Raw genomic sequence first — 17,403 nt, forward strand, 5'->3', positions numbered from 1 at the left:
GCTCAGTTTACCCATTTGTCAGTTGGCTTAGTAAATGCTTCTTCCTTTCAGCATTGTGACTGGGGTGGGGGAGATGAACACTGCTGGGAGCTTGTCACTCTCGTCCTTTCATCCTGGTTTGTACCCTCTGAGAGCTTATTGGGCAGAGGCTGCCTTTCTGAGGTGTGGATGGAACTATTGGTGGCATTATTTTTATTTATTTATTTTTAGAGACAGGGTCTCGGCTGGGTGTGGTGGCTCATGCCTGTAATCCCAGCATTTTGGGATGCCGAGGTGGGTGGATCATGAGGTCAGGAGATCGAGACCGTCCTAGCTAACATGGTGAAACTCCATCTTTACTAAAAAAAAAAAAAAAAAAAAAAAAAAAATTAGCCGGGCATGGTGGCGGGCGCCTGTAGTACCAGCTACTCAGGAGGCTGAGGCAGGAGAATGGTGTGAACCCGGGAGGCGGAGCTTGCAGTGAGCCGAGATTGCGCCACTGCACACTCCAGCCTGGGAGACAGAGCGAGACTCTGTCTCAAAAAAAAAAAAAAAAAAAAAAAGAAGAAGAGACAGGGTCTCGCTCTGTTGCCCAGGCTGGAGTGCAGTGGTGCAGTCGTAGCTCATTGCAGCCTTGAACTCGTGGCTCAAGTGACCCTCCTGCCTCAGCCTTCTGAGAAGCTGAGACTACAGGTGCACACCACCACACCTGGCTAATTTATCTTTTATTTTTTGTAGAGGCAGGGTCTTGCTGTGTTGTCTGGGCTGGTCTTGAACTCCTGGGCTCAAGCGATTCTCCTGCATTGGACTCCCAGAGTACTGGGATTTCAGGCGGGAGCCACTGAGGCTGGCTGATGGTACTGTTGTTATTGTGACTGTTATTGCGCTTTCCTCACCATGGATGCTGTGCTGCGGACCTAGATTTGGATGACGTCCTTGGCCTGTTGGAGGAAGGCCCTCTCTCCTTGGTGTCAGGAGTTGGTGGTATTGAGCAGGCTCGGGTGTGTGGGAGGCCTGGAGGAAGTGAGGGCACAGTGCTGAGTCCTGAGAACAGCCTGTAGCAGGTGCTGCCAGCCCTCATCTGCCTGGGACTTCCTCTCAAGGCCCAAGCTGGTGTAAGCCTGGACTGTGGCCCGGGTCCCCTGAAGATGGGCTCCTGAGCTCACACCTGTGCTCTGATGCCCCTGCTAACCTCCACCTAAAGACCTGGAAACTGAGGGTTAGGACTGGCTTGACCTGGGCAGCCTGGCGCAAGAAACCTTACTCTCAAGCTTTTAGGGCTAATGCAGGGATGGGAGCAGAGGGTGTGGGCCTGCTTTGTCTACAGCTGGGGCAAGGACAAGCCGTGGTGGCCAATGGGCGGCTGAAGGCTGCTGCGCCTTCTCTGATGCAGTCTCCTGCTTCCCGGGGCCCCCAGGCTGAACCGCTGTTTGTGTTCTGGGTGCCGTGGTCCTCTCCTGTGGCTGCCCACAGCCCCTGCTCACCCACAGGCCCTTCCTGCCCCTCCCGTGGACTCCGGGCTTGGGTTCCTGCTCGGGAGCTCGTAGTGACTAGTGGCGTCTTGGGATGGTCTCAGAACTTCTCGCCCTGGCTCCCACACCCACAAGACAGTGCTGCCTCCCCAGCGCCCGTGGTTACGCAGTGGTGATGTGTGGGGCGTGAGAGCAGCATTTGTGGAACACTTTTTGGAGAGTAGGGCTGTGTTTTTGCTGTTGTTACCGCTGCTGGCTGGGCAGGTTGCTGAATCTTTCCGGCACTGTTTCAAGTCGTCCTCTAACAGCCCTGAGCAGGGGCCTCTGTCTGAGGTCATATAGCTGTGGCCAGCTTGGGCCTGGCTTCTGGCTGCCGTGACCCACTGCATGACTGTGCTCGAGATGATCCAGTGGATAGTGGGACACATGCCCACTCCTCCAGGCTCTCCAGCCCCTGTGGTACTTCAGGCGACTGGAGCAGATGTGGATCAACCCCAGCCGGTGCTGGAGGCACAGAGGGCCAGGAGGCAACCCCCAGCCCTGCACAGGCGAGTGTTCCCTGTGTCCCCGAGCCGCTGTCGAGGTGGTATGTGGTGGCTATGGGTTCCCCAGGCAGGTTGATGTGACTGAAAGTAGAGAGTGACTTGGGCTGGGTGGCAGGTTACCCAGTGGCTGGGAAGGCCATCTCGGACAGAGGGCATCGCTTGAGCAGCATCCTGGAGGCCAGGGAGGGGCCTCCATGGTGTGGAGGGCAGGGTGCCAGGATGGGGCTAGAGGTCAGTCTGCTGGCCCCAAGTCAGAGATGGACCCACCCCACCCCGAGGCTTCAGTGCTGCCATACACACCCCCTCCTGCCTCGGAGGCGGCCTGCCTGGCTTGCTGCTTCCTGCTTCCCAGGCTCTTTGACCCCTTGGGGCTTCTCAGGAACTCTCATTTTGCATTTAGACCTCACCTTCTATTTCACGCATCTGTCCCAAGCCTGCTGGGAGGGAGGTGGGTGAGGGGAGGCTGCGGCTGTTCACAGAGCCCTGTGCCCTCATGGCCATCAGGGCTGCGGCCGCAGCAGTGTGAGGGGAGGGATCTGGAGGCAGCTCACACGAGTGTCCAGGAGCTGATTGCTGGGTTTTCAGGAATTCTGTGAGTTGGCCATTAATAAAAATGAAAGTACATAAACTTGCAGTTAGATTAATTATATTGAAAGCAAAGGCATTGAATACTCGAACCCCATCGCTTCTGAATTATTTGATTGCATTTTACTATTGCGTGTGCTGCCGAGGTTCCCTGGGCCTGCCGCGTGTGTGGCGGAAACTCTGTGCGATGACGGCCGCTGGTGGGGCGGGAGTGTGTGCACCAAGCGCGGGGCGCTGCCGCCACTCAGGGCCTCGCTTCTCCTTGTGTTGTAGACTTACCAAAGTGATGAGGAAAGTGTTAACGTGCAGATGAAGCTAAAATTTGTGTGATGTCTGTAGCGGTTCGTTATGAATGGCATAAAAACCTTGTGAAAATATTCTGCCATTGGAAAGCAGCTACCTCGTTCAGCAAGGATATTTCCCGTGTCGTAGACTCACAGGTGACGTTCCCCTGCATGTCTCCTTTCCACCTTTGTTGTGGTTTGTAAACGGAAACAGAAACACCAGCCAGCATCCGTGTGGTGCTCATTGGTGGTGGCTGCCAGGGGCCAACTGTGGAGACAGGATTTGAGCACACATTCATGAAAGCATTCTGTGAGAGTCAGTTGTCTGTCCAGAATTTACACTTCATGAATAGCGCACATTTCATGATTATTTGCAGATACGTGCCGCAGGTAGTCAACATGGGGCATGTGCCTGTGCGTGTAGGTTCCCCCGTGTGAAGGTTCCCCCGTGTGTAGGTTCCTCTGTGCATGTAGGTTCCCCCATGTGTAGGTTCCCCCATGTGTAGGTTCCCCTGTGCGTGTAGGTTCCCCTGTGTGTAGGTTCCCCCGTGTGTAGATTCCCCTGTGCGTGTAAGTTCCCCTGTGTGTAGGTTCCTCTGTGCATGTAGGTGCCCCTGTGTGGGTTCCCCTGTGCGTGTAGGTTCCCCCATGTGTAGGTTCCTCTGTGTGTGTAGGTTCCCCTGTGTGTAGGTTCCCCTGTGCGTGTAGGTTCCCCTGTGTGTGTAGGTTCCCCCGTGTGTAGGTTCCCCTGTGCATGTAAGTTCCCTTGTGCGTGTGGGTTCTCCTGTGTGTGTAGGTTCTTAAGCATTAATCAGCTCCTTCCTCCCCAGGCCTGGGCAGGATCCCATCGCACAGAGGAGGAAGTGGAGGCTCATGTAGTCGTCTCCTGGCCCTCCCAGTCTTCCTGACTATCTCTCCTGGGCCACGCTGGCAAGGGGTCCCAGAGCGGGCCGTACACTGTGCTGGCATTAGCACCCCAGGGTGTGCTTAGCCCCGGGCCCGCTCCCTGGCTCCCCGGGTGGCTTTCCTGTCACAGTGCAGAAGGCTCAGCTCCCCACACGGGGTTCCAGCCTGACCCTCGTATGACTCAAGCCTGAAGATATTTTGCCAAAGGAAGGAATTCAAGTTTCTTCCTGGAGAAACATCCCAGATCACTGAAGGCTTAGAGTTAAAGTTTTTATGTGTTCGTGGATGCTGTGCTTTGGCAGGGCCCAAGGCAGAGTCCATGGGTGTCCCTTTCTCTTGAGGCCTCTGGCAAAGGAAAGAAGCTGAGCTTTAGCTGGTGACGGGGGGCCCAGGCTGGTGGGGACCCCCCAGCTGTGGCATCTGGGCTGCCTTCGTGTGTCGGTCCCTCACTTTCTGAACAAGTGTCTGTCACTGCCCACCACATGCTAAGCTCTGCAGAGGGAGACTCGGGCACCTGCAGCTTGAGTCCACCTGAGCATCACCGGCAGAACCAAGCTCCCGGAGGCTTAGCCAGACACAGCCCCTGTCCTGGGGGAGCACCAGGCAGGTTCTAACCGAGCAGGGCTGGAGGCACAAGCGCTCAACAAGGAAGCCATCAGGACAATCCAAGGACCCCACGTCAAACCAAACAGGCTGGTGGAGTGACAGCGGGCGGTGCCTGGGGAATGGGGTCAGAGTCAAACATGTCTGGCCCTGCAGTGGGGACAGAGGCGGAGGTCGGAGGGTTCCAAAGGGGGTCAGCAGAGCTGCAGCCAAGCCTCGAGGAGCCAGAGCTGATGAGGGTGTCGGTGGAGCAGCCGCGTGGACCCGGGTGCACGGAAGCCCCTGGAGAGGTTCGGCAGGGGTGCTGCAGGGGTGATTTCCCCTTTGAAGGCCTCACCATGCTTGCTGTGTGGAGAAGGCTTTGGGAGGCACGCGGCTGCCTGGACCAGGCTGGAGTGGTCAGCAGATGAGAGGCACGCGGCCTCCTGTACCGGGCTGGGGGGTGGGGAGAGGGGAGGCACGCGGCTGCCTGGACCAGGCTGGGGTGTTGGGGATAGGGGAGGCACGCGGCTGCCTGGGCCAGGCTGGGGTGGTGGGGAGAGGGGAGGCACGCGGCTGCCTGGACCAGGCTGGGGTGGTGGGGATAGGGGAGGCACGCGGCTGCCTGGACCAGGCTGGGGGGATGGGGAGAGGTGGACAGATGTGCAACCCCGTCTGGAGGTGGGTGGCCGGCACGCGCTGCAGGTTGGCAGTGAAGTGAGGAAGAGGCTATCAAGGGCTCTTGAGGGTTTCACCCAGGCAGCTGGTGGACACGGTGCCATCCAATCAGAGTGCCCCTTGAGACCTGAGCCTGTGCCGGGTATGGCATAGTTGAGATACTGGTGAGCTGTCCAGCTCGGAGCCTGCAGGGAGGCCAGGTCAGGGGGCAGAGGGTTGAGAGCAGCTGAACACCCACATATGGATGTCGGCATTCGAGGCTGCCTGACGGTGCCCAGCGGGCAGGACTGAGGCCTGAATCTAGGGAGGGGATGAGACTCGTGGGCAAGCCTTGAGTTTGGGGCAACACACGTCATCCGATGTCAGCCGACCCCTTGAGGCTGATGTTGGAACCCTAGTGGCCAAGGCCGGCCAGGGGCCGGAAGCGCAGGATCTGCAGTCTCAGGACCCCAGAGGGGTCCAGGGAGCTGCGTGTGTGCTCGGGTCCTTGGGCCTCTCTTTGCATCAGGAGTTAGGGAGGTGCAAGTGTGTGGCTGTAAGCATGGGGACACTGGGGTGGATGTTTTTGTTTTGTTCTTAGAGACAAGGTCTGGCTCTCACCCAGGCTGGAGTGCGGTGGTACGATCGTGGTTCACTGCAGCCTCAAACTCCCAGGTTCCCAGGCGATCCTCCTGCCTCAGCCTTCTGAGCAACTGGGACTATAGGCACGCACCACCGTGCTGGCTGGTGTTCTTATTTCACTTTTTGTGCCACTGTGTTGCCCACCTCAGCCTCTCAAAGTGCTGGGATTACAGGCCTGAGTCCCAGTGCCTGGCTGGCGTTGGGGTATTGGTAGAACCAGGCCTTCTTTGCTGGCCCCCGTCCCCGGTCCTCCTGTTCACTCTGCAAAGCCTTGGCATCTGCTGGCTGCCCCATCCTCACATCCTCTCCAGCTGTCCAGGTTGACTGTCCAGCTGCTGGTCTAACCTCCATCCCAGGCTCTTCTGACAGTGAGGTTTAGGGGCTACCTTCCCTAGGGGACTGAGACTTGGAGGAGGGCCAGGCGGGGGCTGGAGCCCATGCAGTGGGGGCGGGGGTGGTGTGCCTGTTTTGTTCAACATCTGTGAGTCCTCCAGGGACGTTGCTTAGGAGGGCTGGCGGCTGTGGGAAAGCGGATGCTGTTTATCCCAGGATCAGCGGGAAAGCCGCCAGATAATAAGGGGATGAAGGGCGCGCTGGCAGCTGGGCCCTGATGTGGAAGTCACTGTGATCCAGGGACCCAGAACTCAGAGAGGAACTTTAGCAGGGGAGATGGTGTGAGGGAGACACAGCTCAGGGCAAGCGCCAGAGACCAGGAACCACTTTTTTTTTCTTTTTCCCCCAATTTTGGGCTGGGGAGGGGGAAATAAAGTCCTTTGTGGTTTCCAAGTCCAAGGTTCTCTAGACACTGTCGCCTTTGTGTGACTAGAAGCAATTCAGCGGTTTCCAGAGCAGCATGCTTTTGTGTCCCAGGGCTGGCTGGCCCAATTCCGTCCTGCTTGCAGAGAGGGCCGGGAGCCTGGCCGGGCGCTGCCCTGAGCCTGGGGGATCCTGGGAGAACCTGGACAGCCATGGTGAGCCCTGCTGCCCTGCTCTGGTGCACAGGACTGGGGTCCTTCAGGCTCCAGGGCAGCAGGCACCACCCTCTCTGTGCCTGCTGGTGTTAGGCGGCTTGGAGGCTGTGGTTCCTGGTCCTCACAGTACATCCTGGTTCTGGGCCAGGATCTGGAGGAGCCACAGTGCAAGAGTGTTTCTGGATGTATCTGAGACGGATGGAGGTAGGGGCAGGGGGCAGGGGGCAGGGGGACATGGTAGGTCTCATCTTAGTGGAAGCTCCAGCCTTGGGAAAAGCTGCCACTCTCTGGGGCAGTGGTCCCGGGTACCATGTGCTCTTCGGAGCCATCTCGATCTTGAAAGGCAGCCTCTCTCCCAAGGCCGGTGCAGGCCGACCCACTGGGAGAGCACCTGCGCAGCCCGGGGTGGAGGGTCCGGTGAGGAAGGGCGGAGGCCTTCTGACAACCTGGTGTCGTCAAGGGGGCGGCAAGAGAAGGAGCCTCTCAGAACCTGATAGGTTGGGGGGAAAGGAGGCCAGTCTGAGAGGGCCGCATGGCTCGGAGTCGCAGGGGCCCTGGGCTGCCGGGGGTGAGCCTGTAGGTGCAGGTGGAGGGGCCGGTTCTGGAGAGAGTGGCTGGGCTGCAGGCTGAGAAGCTGGGCTTCCTCCAGGGGCCGTGGACCGTGGGCAGCTGGAAGTAGGGAGGGCAGGGGCCGTCCGGTGGGGGATGTGCGGTTGCAGCGCGCGGGATGGAAGGTGCAGGTGAGACGCAGGTGGGCAGCATGGGGAGACCCGGGTCTGGCCTGAGGTGCAGCCTGGAGCTGTGGTCAGTGTGTAGACGGGCCTTGGTTTCTGCATCTGTAAGTTGGGGGTGTGCTGGGTAACAGCATCCTCCCCCAAAATTCATGTCCCCCTGGTACCTGTGGACCCAACCTTACTTGGAAATGGCTCTTTGCAGATGTCATTGAGATGAAGTCACCCTGGTGTAGAGGGGAGCACTCTTTAGCACAGCGCGGGGGCTGCCCATGTGGCCGTGGAGGACACCCCCAGCCTGGCACAGGCACAGGCTGGAAGCGTAGCCTGGGCCCATCCCTGGCGGTGTGTCGTGGAGGGCCCATCCCTGGCGGTGTAGGCCGGAAGGCCCGTCCCTGGCGGTGTGTTGTGACATGTGTCATGACATGGAGTTTGATTCCTAACTGACTGAAGCTTGAAAAGTCTGTCTTTTTGGTGGACCCAGGGAGTTGGGTGAGGAGGGTGGCGAGGTCAGTGGGGCTGAGAGCAGAGTCCTCTAGGACCCTGATGTGTGGATGCCCTCCCCAAGGGCCGCCGTGAGCCATCCAGCAGGAGGATCCTGGGTTTGGGGCTGAGCCGGTGGTTGGGAGAGCGGACTGAAGAGTAGCCGGACACTGTGGCAGGGCACGCGTTGCATTCTGATGGTGACAGGCGGGACACTCAGGACTTTTGTCCCCTCTCTCAGTGCCTCATTTGCTTGCCTGAGGTGATTGGGAAGGTTGGAATTAGAGCCTCCCAGACAAGGGGGCCGTCCTCTGCCAAGAGCTCTGTGCGTGTCCGAGTGTGGCCCCCGTTTTCCTTGGGTGGAGGCCAGCTCGGTGCCTTACCCAGGGCCTGTGGGCCCCAGCGCCCGGGTTGCCCCCTCTCCTCCCTCTCAGCTGTGCTCCCAGGAGGAGGACTCACTGGGCTTTTTGAAAATGGAAGGAAGTAAGTTTTACATTGCTACACTTACCCTAGCCTGTTCATCCTTCCTTTTTAAACATTAAAAAGCAGTAAAAATGGTGGTTACCAGGGGCTTGGGGAGGGCATGGGAGTTACTGTTCAGTGAGCAGAGTTTCAATTAGACAAGATGAGTGTGGAGGCAGCTGTGCAGCATGACAGATGTAATTTATGCCACGGAGCTGCACACTAAAAACTGGTGAAGTTGGGCCGGGCGCGGTGGCTCACACCTGTAATCCCAGCACTTTGGGAGGCCGAGGCGGGTGGATCATGAGGTCAGGAGATCGAGACCATCCTGGCTAACACAGTGAAACACCATCTCTACTAAATATACAAAAAATTAGCTGGGAGTGGTGGTGGGTGCCTGTGGTCCCAGCTGCTCGGGAGGCTGAGGCAGGAGAATGGCAGGAACCCGGGAGGCGGAGCTTACAGTGAGCCGAGATCGTGCCACTGCACTCCAGCCTGGGCGACAGAGCGAGACTCCGTCTCTAAAAAAAAAAACCAAAAACTGGTGAAGTTGGTAAGATTTATTTTATGTGTGTTTTACCATAATCAAAAAATATTGTGGGAAAAGAAGTAATAGGCATTTTAGGAGATTTGGAGAGAGAATTGTTAGTGACCACCATAAGCCCATACTCCTGACGCCTGGCCCCAGAGCGCCCCAGTCTCTTCACACACCTGTTTGCTATAACAGTGGCCATGGGAGGGTCCCGTTTTTAGTTACCTTTGTCCCTTCACAAGGACGGGGTCCTGTGTGGGTCCGCCAGGGTGTTCCAGGACCCCCTGCCCTGCTGGTCTTGATGGATGGTGTGTGACGTGCTTCCCCCGCCAGGCCTCCGCTTCTCGAGCTTGGTCCTAGGGTCCCGGTACTGAGGTGCGGATTCGCCGGTTCAGGGGGCGTCTGTGTGCTTGCTCTGTCACATTCCGCAGTCCAGGTTAGCTTTTGTTTCCTTTCTTTTTTTTTTTTTTTTGAGATGGTGTCTTGCTCTGTCGCCCAGGCTGGAGTGCAGTGGCGCGATCTTTGCTCACTGCAAGCTCCGCCTCCCAGGTTCAAGCAATTCTCCTGCCTCAGCCTCCCCAGTAGCTGGGACTACAGGCCCAATTAATTTTTTTGTATTTTTAGTAGAGACAGGGTTTCGCTGTGTTAACCAGGATGATCTCGATCTCCTGACCTCATGATCCGCCCACCTCGGCCTCCCAAAGTGCTGGGATTATAGGTGTGAGCCACCGCCAGCCTAGTTTCCTTTCTAGTGAGCTTGAAGGTTTTCACACATTAGGAGGTGGTCTTGTCATTTTTCCTACGTTGACAACGTTGTCAGGCTGCCTTTTTTTTTTTTAACGGAGTCTTGCTCTGTCGCCCAGGCTGGAGCGCAGTGGTGCCATCTCGGACCACTGCAACCTCCACCTCCTGGGTTCAAGCCATTCTCCTGTCTTATCCTCCTGAGTAGCTGGGCTTATAGGCGCACATCACCTCGCCTAGCTAATTTTTGTATTTCTAGCAGAGACGGGGTTTCACCATGTCGACCAGGCTGGTTTCGAACTCCTGACCTCAAGTGATCCATTCGCCTCGGCCTCACAAAGTGCTGGGATTACAGGTGCGAGCCACTGCACCTGGCCTAGTCAAGCAGTCCTGTAACATGGATATTAATCCTTCATCTATGATATTTGCTACTTATATTCCTTGTTTTATAGCATGTTTTGAAATTTTTTACTGTTTTACAAATGAGAGCTTTTTACTTTTGCCTGGTTGCCTGTTAGATTTTTTTACTTTGTGGCTTTTTTCTCAGTCTCTTAATATAGACTACCATCTTCTTCTCTCTAGGGATTTGATAGCTACTAAGTTCCCTTTCTTTTTTCTTTCTTTTTTTTTTTTTTGTGACGGAGTCTCACTCTGTTGCCCAGGCTAGAGTACAATGGTGCGATCTTGGCTCACTGCAGCCTCCATCTCCTGGGTTCAGGCGAATCCTCTGCCTCAGCCTCCTGAGTAGCTGGGACTACAGGCGCCCACCACCACGCCTGGCTAATGTTTGTATTTTTAGTAGACACGGGGTTTCACCATATTGGCCAGATGGTCTCGATCTCCTGACCTCGTGATCCACCTGCCTCAGCCTCCCAAAGTACTGAGATTACAGGCATGAGCCACTGCACCCAGCTGTTCTCTTTTCTTTTGGTTTGTGTGTTTTTAAGTTTACTGAACCTTTAGTCCTTCTGCAATTTGTAGCTCCTATATTGGAAACTTTTCCAAATGGCTGGCTTTTGCCCGCCCCAACCCGGGCTGTGAGCAGCAGTTGCTACCTCCCCATCACCCACAGCCCCCTCCTGAGGTTCTCCCAGCTTCCAGGGGGCGCTGGGCAGCAGGACAGTTCCCCGTAGAGCCTGTGTCCTGTGGGTTTTGCAGCAGGGGATACTCAAGCATCCCAGAAGTGCTTCCCCTCCCCCGACATGCCAGGAGCCTCCGCGGCTCTGTGGCTCAGAGCGAGTTCTGGTGCGTTCTACGTCTTCGGTCCTTACTGTGAGTGAGATTTCTTGCCACAAACCGTGATGCCGAGTAGAGCGGAGGAGGCTTGGGAGGCAGGGCGGGCACGTCGGGGCTGGACCTGACCTTGCTGTCAGTGCTTCCCTGCCATGCTGCCCGCCCCAAGCGGGAAGTTCGGGAAATGCCCCCGCCAGGGATCACTCCCCGTCCCCTCTCTCCTGGCGCCTGACCCAGTCGCCCTATCTTCTTGAATTCCCGGATACCTTTGCCTTACTGGTAACCTTACTGGTATGCCTTACTGAAAAGGTTCAGAGGCAAAAAATTCAGCTCAGAAAACTGGTCCGTGGCAGGACAGGCTTTCAGCCCAGGCGTGCGCAGAGCAGTCCTCCCACGGGGACCCAGGCGTCTTGCACAAGTTGGGGACGGGGTTTTGGGAGAGGCATCCAGGCCGTGGAGCTGCGTGCCGTCCTCTCCCTGCCTAGCTGGTCCCTCCTGTGGGCCACTGACCCTGGCCCCCAGGTTTTAGGGGGTACCTTGGTGTTGCTGGCCAGTTGGGGCAGCGATGTGGGGAGCAACATCCCATGGCATATCCACCCTTTGGCACCCGGTGTGTGTGAATTACAGGTGTCCTCACACAGCACACAGTGACTCGCACCTCCATGTGACCTGGCCTCTGTGTTGATTGGAGTGGGAGGCAGGCATGGGGGCTGGGACAGGAGGCACAGCTGGCTGCGGGTGCCTGGGCCTGCTGTCTCTGGGAGGGCTTCTGGGAGGTGGTGCGATCGGAATGTGTCTCAGAGTACAAACCTGGTTGCATGGCGAGTAGGAACGTGCTTTAGGCAGAAGGAGCAGTGTGGGCGGAGTCCTGGGAGCTGGGGCCAGGTGGAGCAGGCGAGAGGGACATGAGGCCAAGTTCCCTCGGTCCAGCAGAGAGTCAACCAAGGCATCCCTAGCACACGCATCTGCTGGTTTCCAGGCGTGGCTGCCGTCCTGGCGCTGTGCTGGCTGCCGTCCTGGCGGTATGTGTGGCCGTCGCGTTGACCACGTTCTTAATGGTTCGTTAGGCAACTTTTCAGCATGGCTGGCCCTCCTTCCCAATTCCAGAGCAGCATTCTTCCCTTGTGCCTGCACACCGCCCCGCTGAGCCAGGCTGAGAACCCTGGCTTCCTTCTGCCTGCTGGAAGCCGGGGATCTTGCTTGGTGGGAGGCAAGGACGCAGCTCAGTGCTGACCAGGCTGGGCTGGGTGGGGTGGCCGAGGACCCCACCTGGTGGGTGCAGGGCGGGGGTCTCTGGGTGGGGGTTTCTTTGGAAAGCTGGACTAGTCGTGCCCTGCGTGTGGGAGCTGGGTCGTGGGGCTTGGAGGTGTGTGTGGGAGGGACGGTGGCGAGCGGAGAGTGACCATGCCCCTCTCTTGCAGGGAGCCCGAGCGTCATGTTAGGGTGAAGCAGAGGAGCTCAGTGCTGAACATGCTAAGGAGGTTGGACAAAATCAGGTTCAGAGGTCACAAGAGAGATGACTTCCTCGATCTAGCGGAGTCTCCCAATGCCTCGGACACCGAATGCAGCGACGAGATCCCCCTGAAGGTGCCGCGGACCTCGCCCCGGGACAGCGAGGAGCTGAGGGACCCTGTGAGTACCTGTCCTCGTCCCCCGGTGTGGGCTGGGGTGTCGTCCCCGTCCTCTGTGGCCGGGCTGCGCGTGAACTCAGGCAGATTCGTGTCCTGCCCGTGCTGGTCAGAGACGGACTGGGCCTGACTCTCCACTTACCTGCCCCCGACCCCTGCAGACCTCATGGGGCCGGGGTGCTGCCAGGCCGAGCCTTCTGTGTTCCCAGGTCTGATCAGCAACTGCACTGGTTTTCCTCACTGGCTTTTCTGGGTGGGTGGCAGATTTCTCACGCACTTGTGACATGGAAGCCTCGGCCTGGCCCTGGGAGCGTTGACATGCGAATGGAGCAGGGCGCGTACTGTCTGGAAGCCGCTGGTGCCTGACTTGTCTTCTGGTCAAGCCAAGGTGCATGTTCCAGCCCCCAAAGCTGGCTGAGCCCAGGCTGGGCCCTCGTCAGCCACGCGGAGTCAGGGCTGGGCCTGTGGCCGGCTGAGGGGACAGCAAATACCCATGGAGCACCTCAGTTAGGCCCTGGGCCCGGAGTGGGAGCCAGATGGAGAGCCAGGCGGGAGCCAGGCAGGATTGGGCCCTGCCTTGCGGAAACTTGCATTTGGTGGGGGGCGGGGCGGGTCCCGTAGCATGGTGGGCTGGGTTCCCTGCGGCCCCTCCTCTGGCCCAGCGTGGCCTCTAGCACCTCCCGGTGTGCACCCACCATGTCCGGCTGGTTTCCTCTCCCATCCCCTGAGCCAGGTCTTCTTTCCCGGTGTGGCCTGGGAGCGCCGGCCTCCCCTGGCTCCTCGCGTTGCTAATGCTTTATAGCAGGACAGTGACTGTGCGTTGCTCTCAGCAGGAATGAATAATTTACTGCTGCTGCTGCTCTCTCGACGCTGCCCAATCAGCAGAGGCGGCCGCTTGGCTTCCTGGGGCGTCACCACAGAGCACGGAGCGCCCAGCCTGAGGGATTGGCCGTCCCCAGGCAAAGGTTGTGGTTGGTCCTGGGAGTGGACCGGGACCCCGGCGGGGTGTCTGCCCTTGTGCGGGTTATGTGGCAGAACGGCAGGGGCCTGCCCTCACCAGAGAGCTGCGTCTCATCCGCCTCTGGCTGGGGCTGGCACGGAGGGCGTGGGCCACGATTCTCCGATGGTGGTCTTTGTGCTGAGTGGTGGGTGTCTCGGAAACAAAAATCTCCCTCCCCACACACACATGGTTCCAAGCTCAACAGGGAGGGGTGACAGGGATCCCACGCAAAGGCCGGAGTGGGGCTGTTTCCCTACCTCCTTCTCCGCCGTCCGTCTTTCCTGCTCCAGGCGCTGTCTAGGTAGCGGCCCTCCCGCCTGAGGCACCCTGTGAGTACCTGTCCTCGTCCCCCGGTGTGGGCTGGGGTTTCATCCCTGTCCTCTGGCCGGGCCAAGCGTGGACTCAGGCAGATTCGTGTCCTGCCCAGGCTGGTCAGAGACGGACTGAGTGTGTGGGGTGGGTAGGGCTGGCATGGGAGGAGTGGGTGGTGCAGAAGGTCTCCAGAGCCTGGCCTCCAGGGATCTTCCCCAGCCATTGACCAGCCATGAGGCCTTGGCGGGCCACACAGTCCAGCAGTACCCGCCCATGGCATTTTGGTGCAGGTCACAGCTACTGTCATGGAAGAACATGGGAACTGGCACCTGGTGCTGCCCCTCCCTGGGATGGTCCAACAACCAGCCTGGCCAAGGGCCTCCTGCCAGGGTTGGTCTCTGCGTAGAGCTGCTAGCATAGTAGGACTGGGCTGCCGGAAGGTTCTGATACCAGTGCCAGGGCCTTGTGCTGTGTGGCAGGCCGGGGCTTTGGTGTTGGTGGAAGGCGAGGTTTGCGCAGGAGGTGACTCTGGAGGTATGGTGCCTCCAGGACCAGGCCTGGCTTCTGTGGCTATCAGGGGAACATTGGTCCAGCCCTGGGGCTCCTGTTGAGGTGAGGAATTGGGAGAACTTGTGGGTGTTTATTCTGGGACTGTGATTTGGTGTCCCGTGTTTGGATGGCTTTGCTTGCCAAGGCTGTTATCGGGGGAGAGCCTTTCCCTGGGGTTGCCATGGTCCTGGACATGCCGTGGTGGGTGAGCTGGAGGGCTGGAGTGAGGGGGCAGGTGCAGGGTTGCAGGTGTTGGTCTGGTTGGATCAGCAGGAGGTAGGGCTGCAGGATTGTGAGGGTCTTCACCTGGGGCAGAATATCTGGATTTGGGGGGCATCAGGGAGCCCCTGTGGGGGAGGGTCGCTGTCAGAGCTGGCTGCTCCAGGGTGATTGTCTGGGGAGTAGCCTGGAGAATGTGCCTCCTGGGGGTGGCAGAGGGTATGGTGCTGGTGGAGTTGCTGGGGTCACAGGAGAGGCAGACTGTGGTCTCGACCAGCTCTGGTGGGCAGGTGGTGGTCCACGAGGCATAAGGGGGCTTGAGGGGGCATGTTGAGTTGAGAGGGAGCCCGCCGAGGAGGGTCAAATGCAGAGGCCAGGGCAAGGTCAGCCTGTGGACTGGGGCCCCCCTTCCTCAAGGCTATGAGGGGCTGCAGGGAGAAACCACCGCAGGGACTCGGCCGTCCGGAATCCCAGGAGATTCCCAGTGTGGGCAAGCAGGGCCCTGCTTGGGGCATCATGCTGAATGGAGGTCAGGCGCTGACCGCCGAGACCAGGCTGAGCCCCTTAGCTGTTTAACCTGGACCTGAGCCTCAGTGTCCTCAGCTTTTAAGGGGAATGGCAGTCTCGTCCACCCCCAGGCCTGCTTTAAGGATTCAGTGAGATACTAAGTGAAACGTGCATGGCTGGCATCTTGCTTGTGGTTAGCTTGCAGGGAGCTGTAATTATTAATGACCGTGAAATATTGATTCGCTAAACCCTCCTCCCAGTTCCAGGGCTCCTTTGCAAGGCCTCATTCCTGTAGCATGTAGACGCTGCTCCGGGCCAGGCTCACGAGGCTCCCCGGGTGGGGGGCTGTGCAGCGTTGCCCTGCTCCTTCAAGCCGCCCTCTCATCAGCCTTCTTCGGACATGCAGCCTCCCAGAAACATCCTGAGATCTGGTCTCAGGCACAGAGACCTTGGGGGTTGGTTTTATAACAGCTTGATCGAGATGTTCCCACCCAGTATACAGTTCACCCACTAAAAGTGTGCGATTCAGGGATTTCTATTAGTAGTGTATTCATAATGCTGTGCGACCTAAATTACTACAGTTTTAGAAGGTTTTTAGCACCTGAGAGAGACCCCATTCCTTCAGCAGTCACTCCCATTTCCCTCGGCCCCCAGCCCCGCCAGCCGCCAGCCTGCTTTCCGTCTGTGGATTTGCCCGATTGGGACATCTCATATAACACGTGGCCTCGCGTGTCTCTTCTTTGCTTGCATAAGGGACTTGAGGTTCATCCATGCTGCAGTGTGCATTGGTGTCGCCTGCTTTTTTATGGCTGAACCTGTTTAGTCATATGGTCCAGCCACATTTTCTTTTTCTTTTTTCCTTTTCTTTTTTTTTTTTTTGAGACAGAGTCTCACTCTGTCGCCCAGGCTGGAGTGCAGTGGTGTGATCTCGGCTCACTGCAACCTCCACCTCCCAGCTTCAAATGATTCTCATGCCTCAGCCCCCCGTGTAGCTGAGACTACAGGCATACACCACCACGTCCGGCCAATATTTTGTATTTTTAGTAGAGATGGGATTTCGCCATGTTGCCCAGGCTGGTCTCGAACTCCTGAGCTCAGGCAATCCACCCGCCTCGGCCTCCTAAAGTGCTGGGACTACAGGCATGAGCCACCATGCCCTGCCTGTTGTCTTTATTCATTGATCTGTTGTGGGCACCTAAGCGGTTCCCGCTCTTGGACTGTGATGATTAAGGCTGAATGCCTGTGATTGAGTTTTTGTGTGCACGTGTTTCCACACGGTCTCGCTGGGCCATGCAGGGACCCGAGGTTTCCCTTTTCCAGGATCCACCGTATTCTCCCGTGCAGCTGTGCCATCCTCTGTGCCCACCGGTAGGGTCTGAGGGTTTCCCTGGAGGGGCAGATTCAGACAGGAGCCCGTCCTGCAGCCTGGGGTGCTCTGACCGCCTCTCCCAATGCTCCAGGAGCTCTTCCGTGGGGGACCCCAAACAGCCTCACTCTTGGCAGCGGCTCAGGATTTCGCCCTGGGATATTATCCCTTCAGCTAATCTGTCCCCACTGAGGGATCGCAGGTGCTTGTGGCTCTTAGCGTCCATCACTCCTGGCAGCCTGGTGCCCACGTGGGCTGCGACACCCTTGGTGGAAGTGCTGGACCGAGTGTGCCTGTGTGGTGGTCCTGGCAGCTGTGCGGTGTACCCTCCATAGCCCCATGAGGGCTGTGTGCCCTCACCCTGGCCTCCGCAGTGTACCCTCCATAGCCCCATGAGGGCCGTGTGCCTCCACCCCAGCCTCTGCGGTGTACCCTCTGTAGCCCCACGAGGACTGTGTGCCCCCACCCCGGCCTCTGCGGTGTGCCCTCCATAGCTCCCCGAGGGCCGTGTGCCCCCACCCTGTCCTCCGTGGTGTTCTCAGGCTTTTCCCTCCGCCGCCCTGAGGGGCGAGACGGCAGTGCCGAGTCTCTGTAGGTCGCATGGCGTTTTTTATGCAGGAAGTTGGTCATCTTTGCACACATGTAGGCTTCATTCTTTTTACTTGTTGTGGTAAAATACAGAGCTTAGAATGCACCATTGCCGTTTTCACTGTCAGCATGTGGTTCGGGGCATGGAGCACATGCCCTCTGTTGTGCTGCCATCACCACCTCCACCTCCACCTCCAGAACCTTTCCTCATCCCAGACTGAGGCCCAGGATGTGTCACACGCCAGCTCCCTGGGGGGAATTCCTCCTTGCCCCACCCCGGCAGTCTGCCAGCCTGCATTCCGCCTCCTGTCTCTGATTGTGACTCCTGGGGACTGGGGATGGGTGGAACCTCACAGCCTGTGTCCTTTCGTCTCCTGGGGACCGGGGATGGGTGGAACCTCACAGCCTGTGTCCTTTCGTCTCCTGGGG

At 58.2% G+C, this 17,403-nt stretch overlaps 1 protein-coding gene across 2 annotated transcripts in view; it reads left to right on the plus strand.

Moving 5' to 3' along the window:
- The first annotated feature begins 2,543 nt into the window (after positions 1-2,543).
- GRAMD4 (GRAM domain containing 4) overlaps positions 2,544-17,403 on the plus strand; it is a 70,456-nt gene continuing 55,596 nt past the window's right edge. Inside the window, exons 1-2 of one of the 2 annotated variants that reach the window (XM_011984055.1) lie at positions 2,544-2,588; positions 12,227-12,437. In XM_011984055.1, coding sequence (XP_011839445.1) covers positions 12,276-12,437 — 162 coding nt within the window. In that variant the 5' untranslated portion in view covers positions 2,544-2,588; positions 12,227-12,275. Of the gene's footprint in view, positions 2,589-6,664; positions 6,828-12,226; positions 12,438-17,403 lie in introns of those variants that run through there. The other variant, XM_011984054.1, reaches the window with a different exon arrangement.

Source organism: Mandrillus leucophaeus, unplaced genomic scaffold, assembly GCF_000951045.1.
Source record: "Mandrillus leucophaeus isolate KB7577 unplaced genomic scaffold, Mleu.le_1.0 Scaffold26, whole genome shotgun sequence".
Classification (NCBI taxonomy): domain Eukaryota; kingdom Metazoa; phylum Chordata; class Mammalia; order Primates; family Cercopithecidae; genus Mandrillus; species Mandrillus leucophaeus.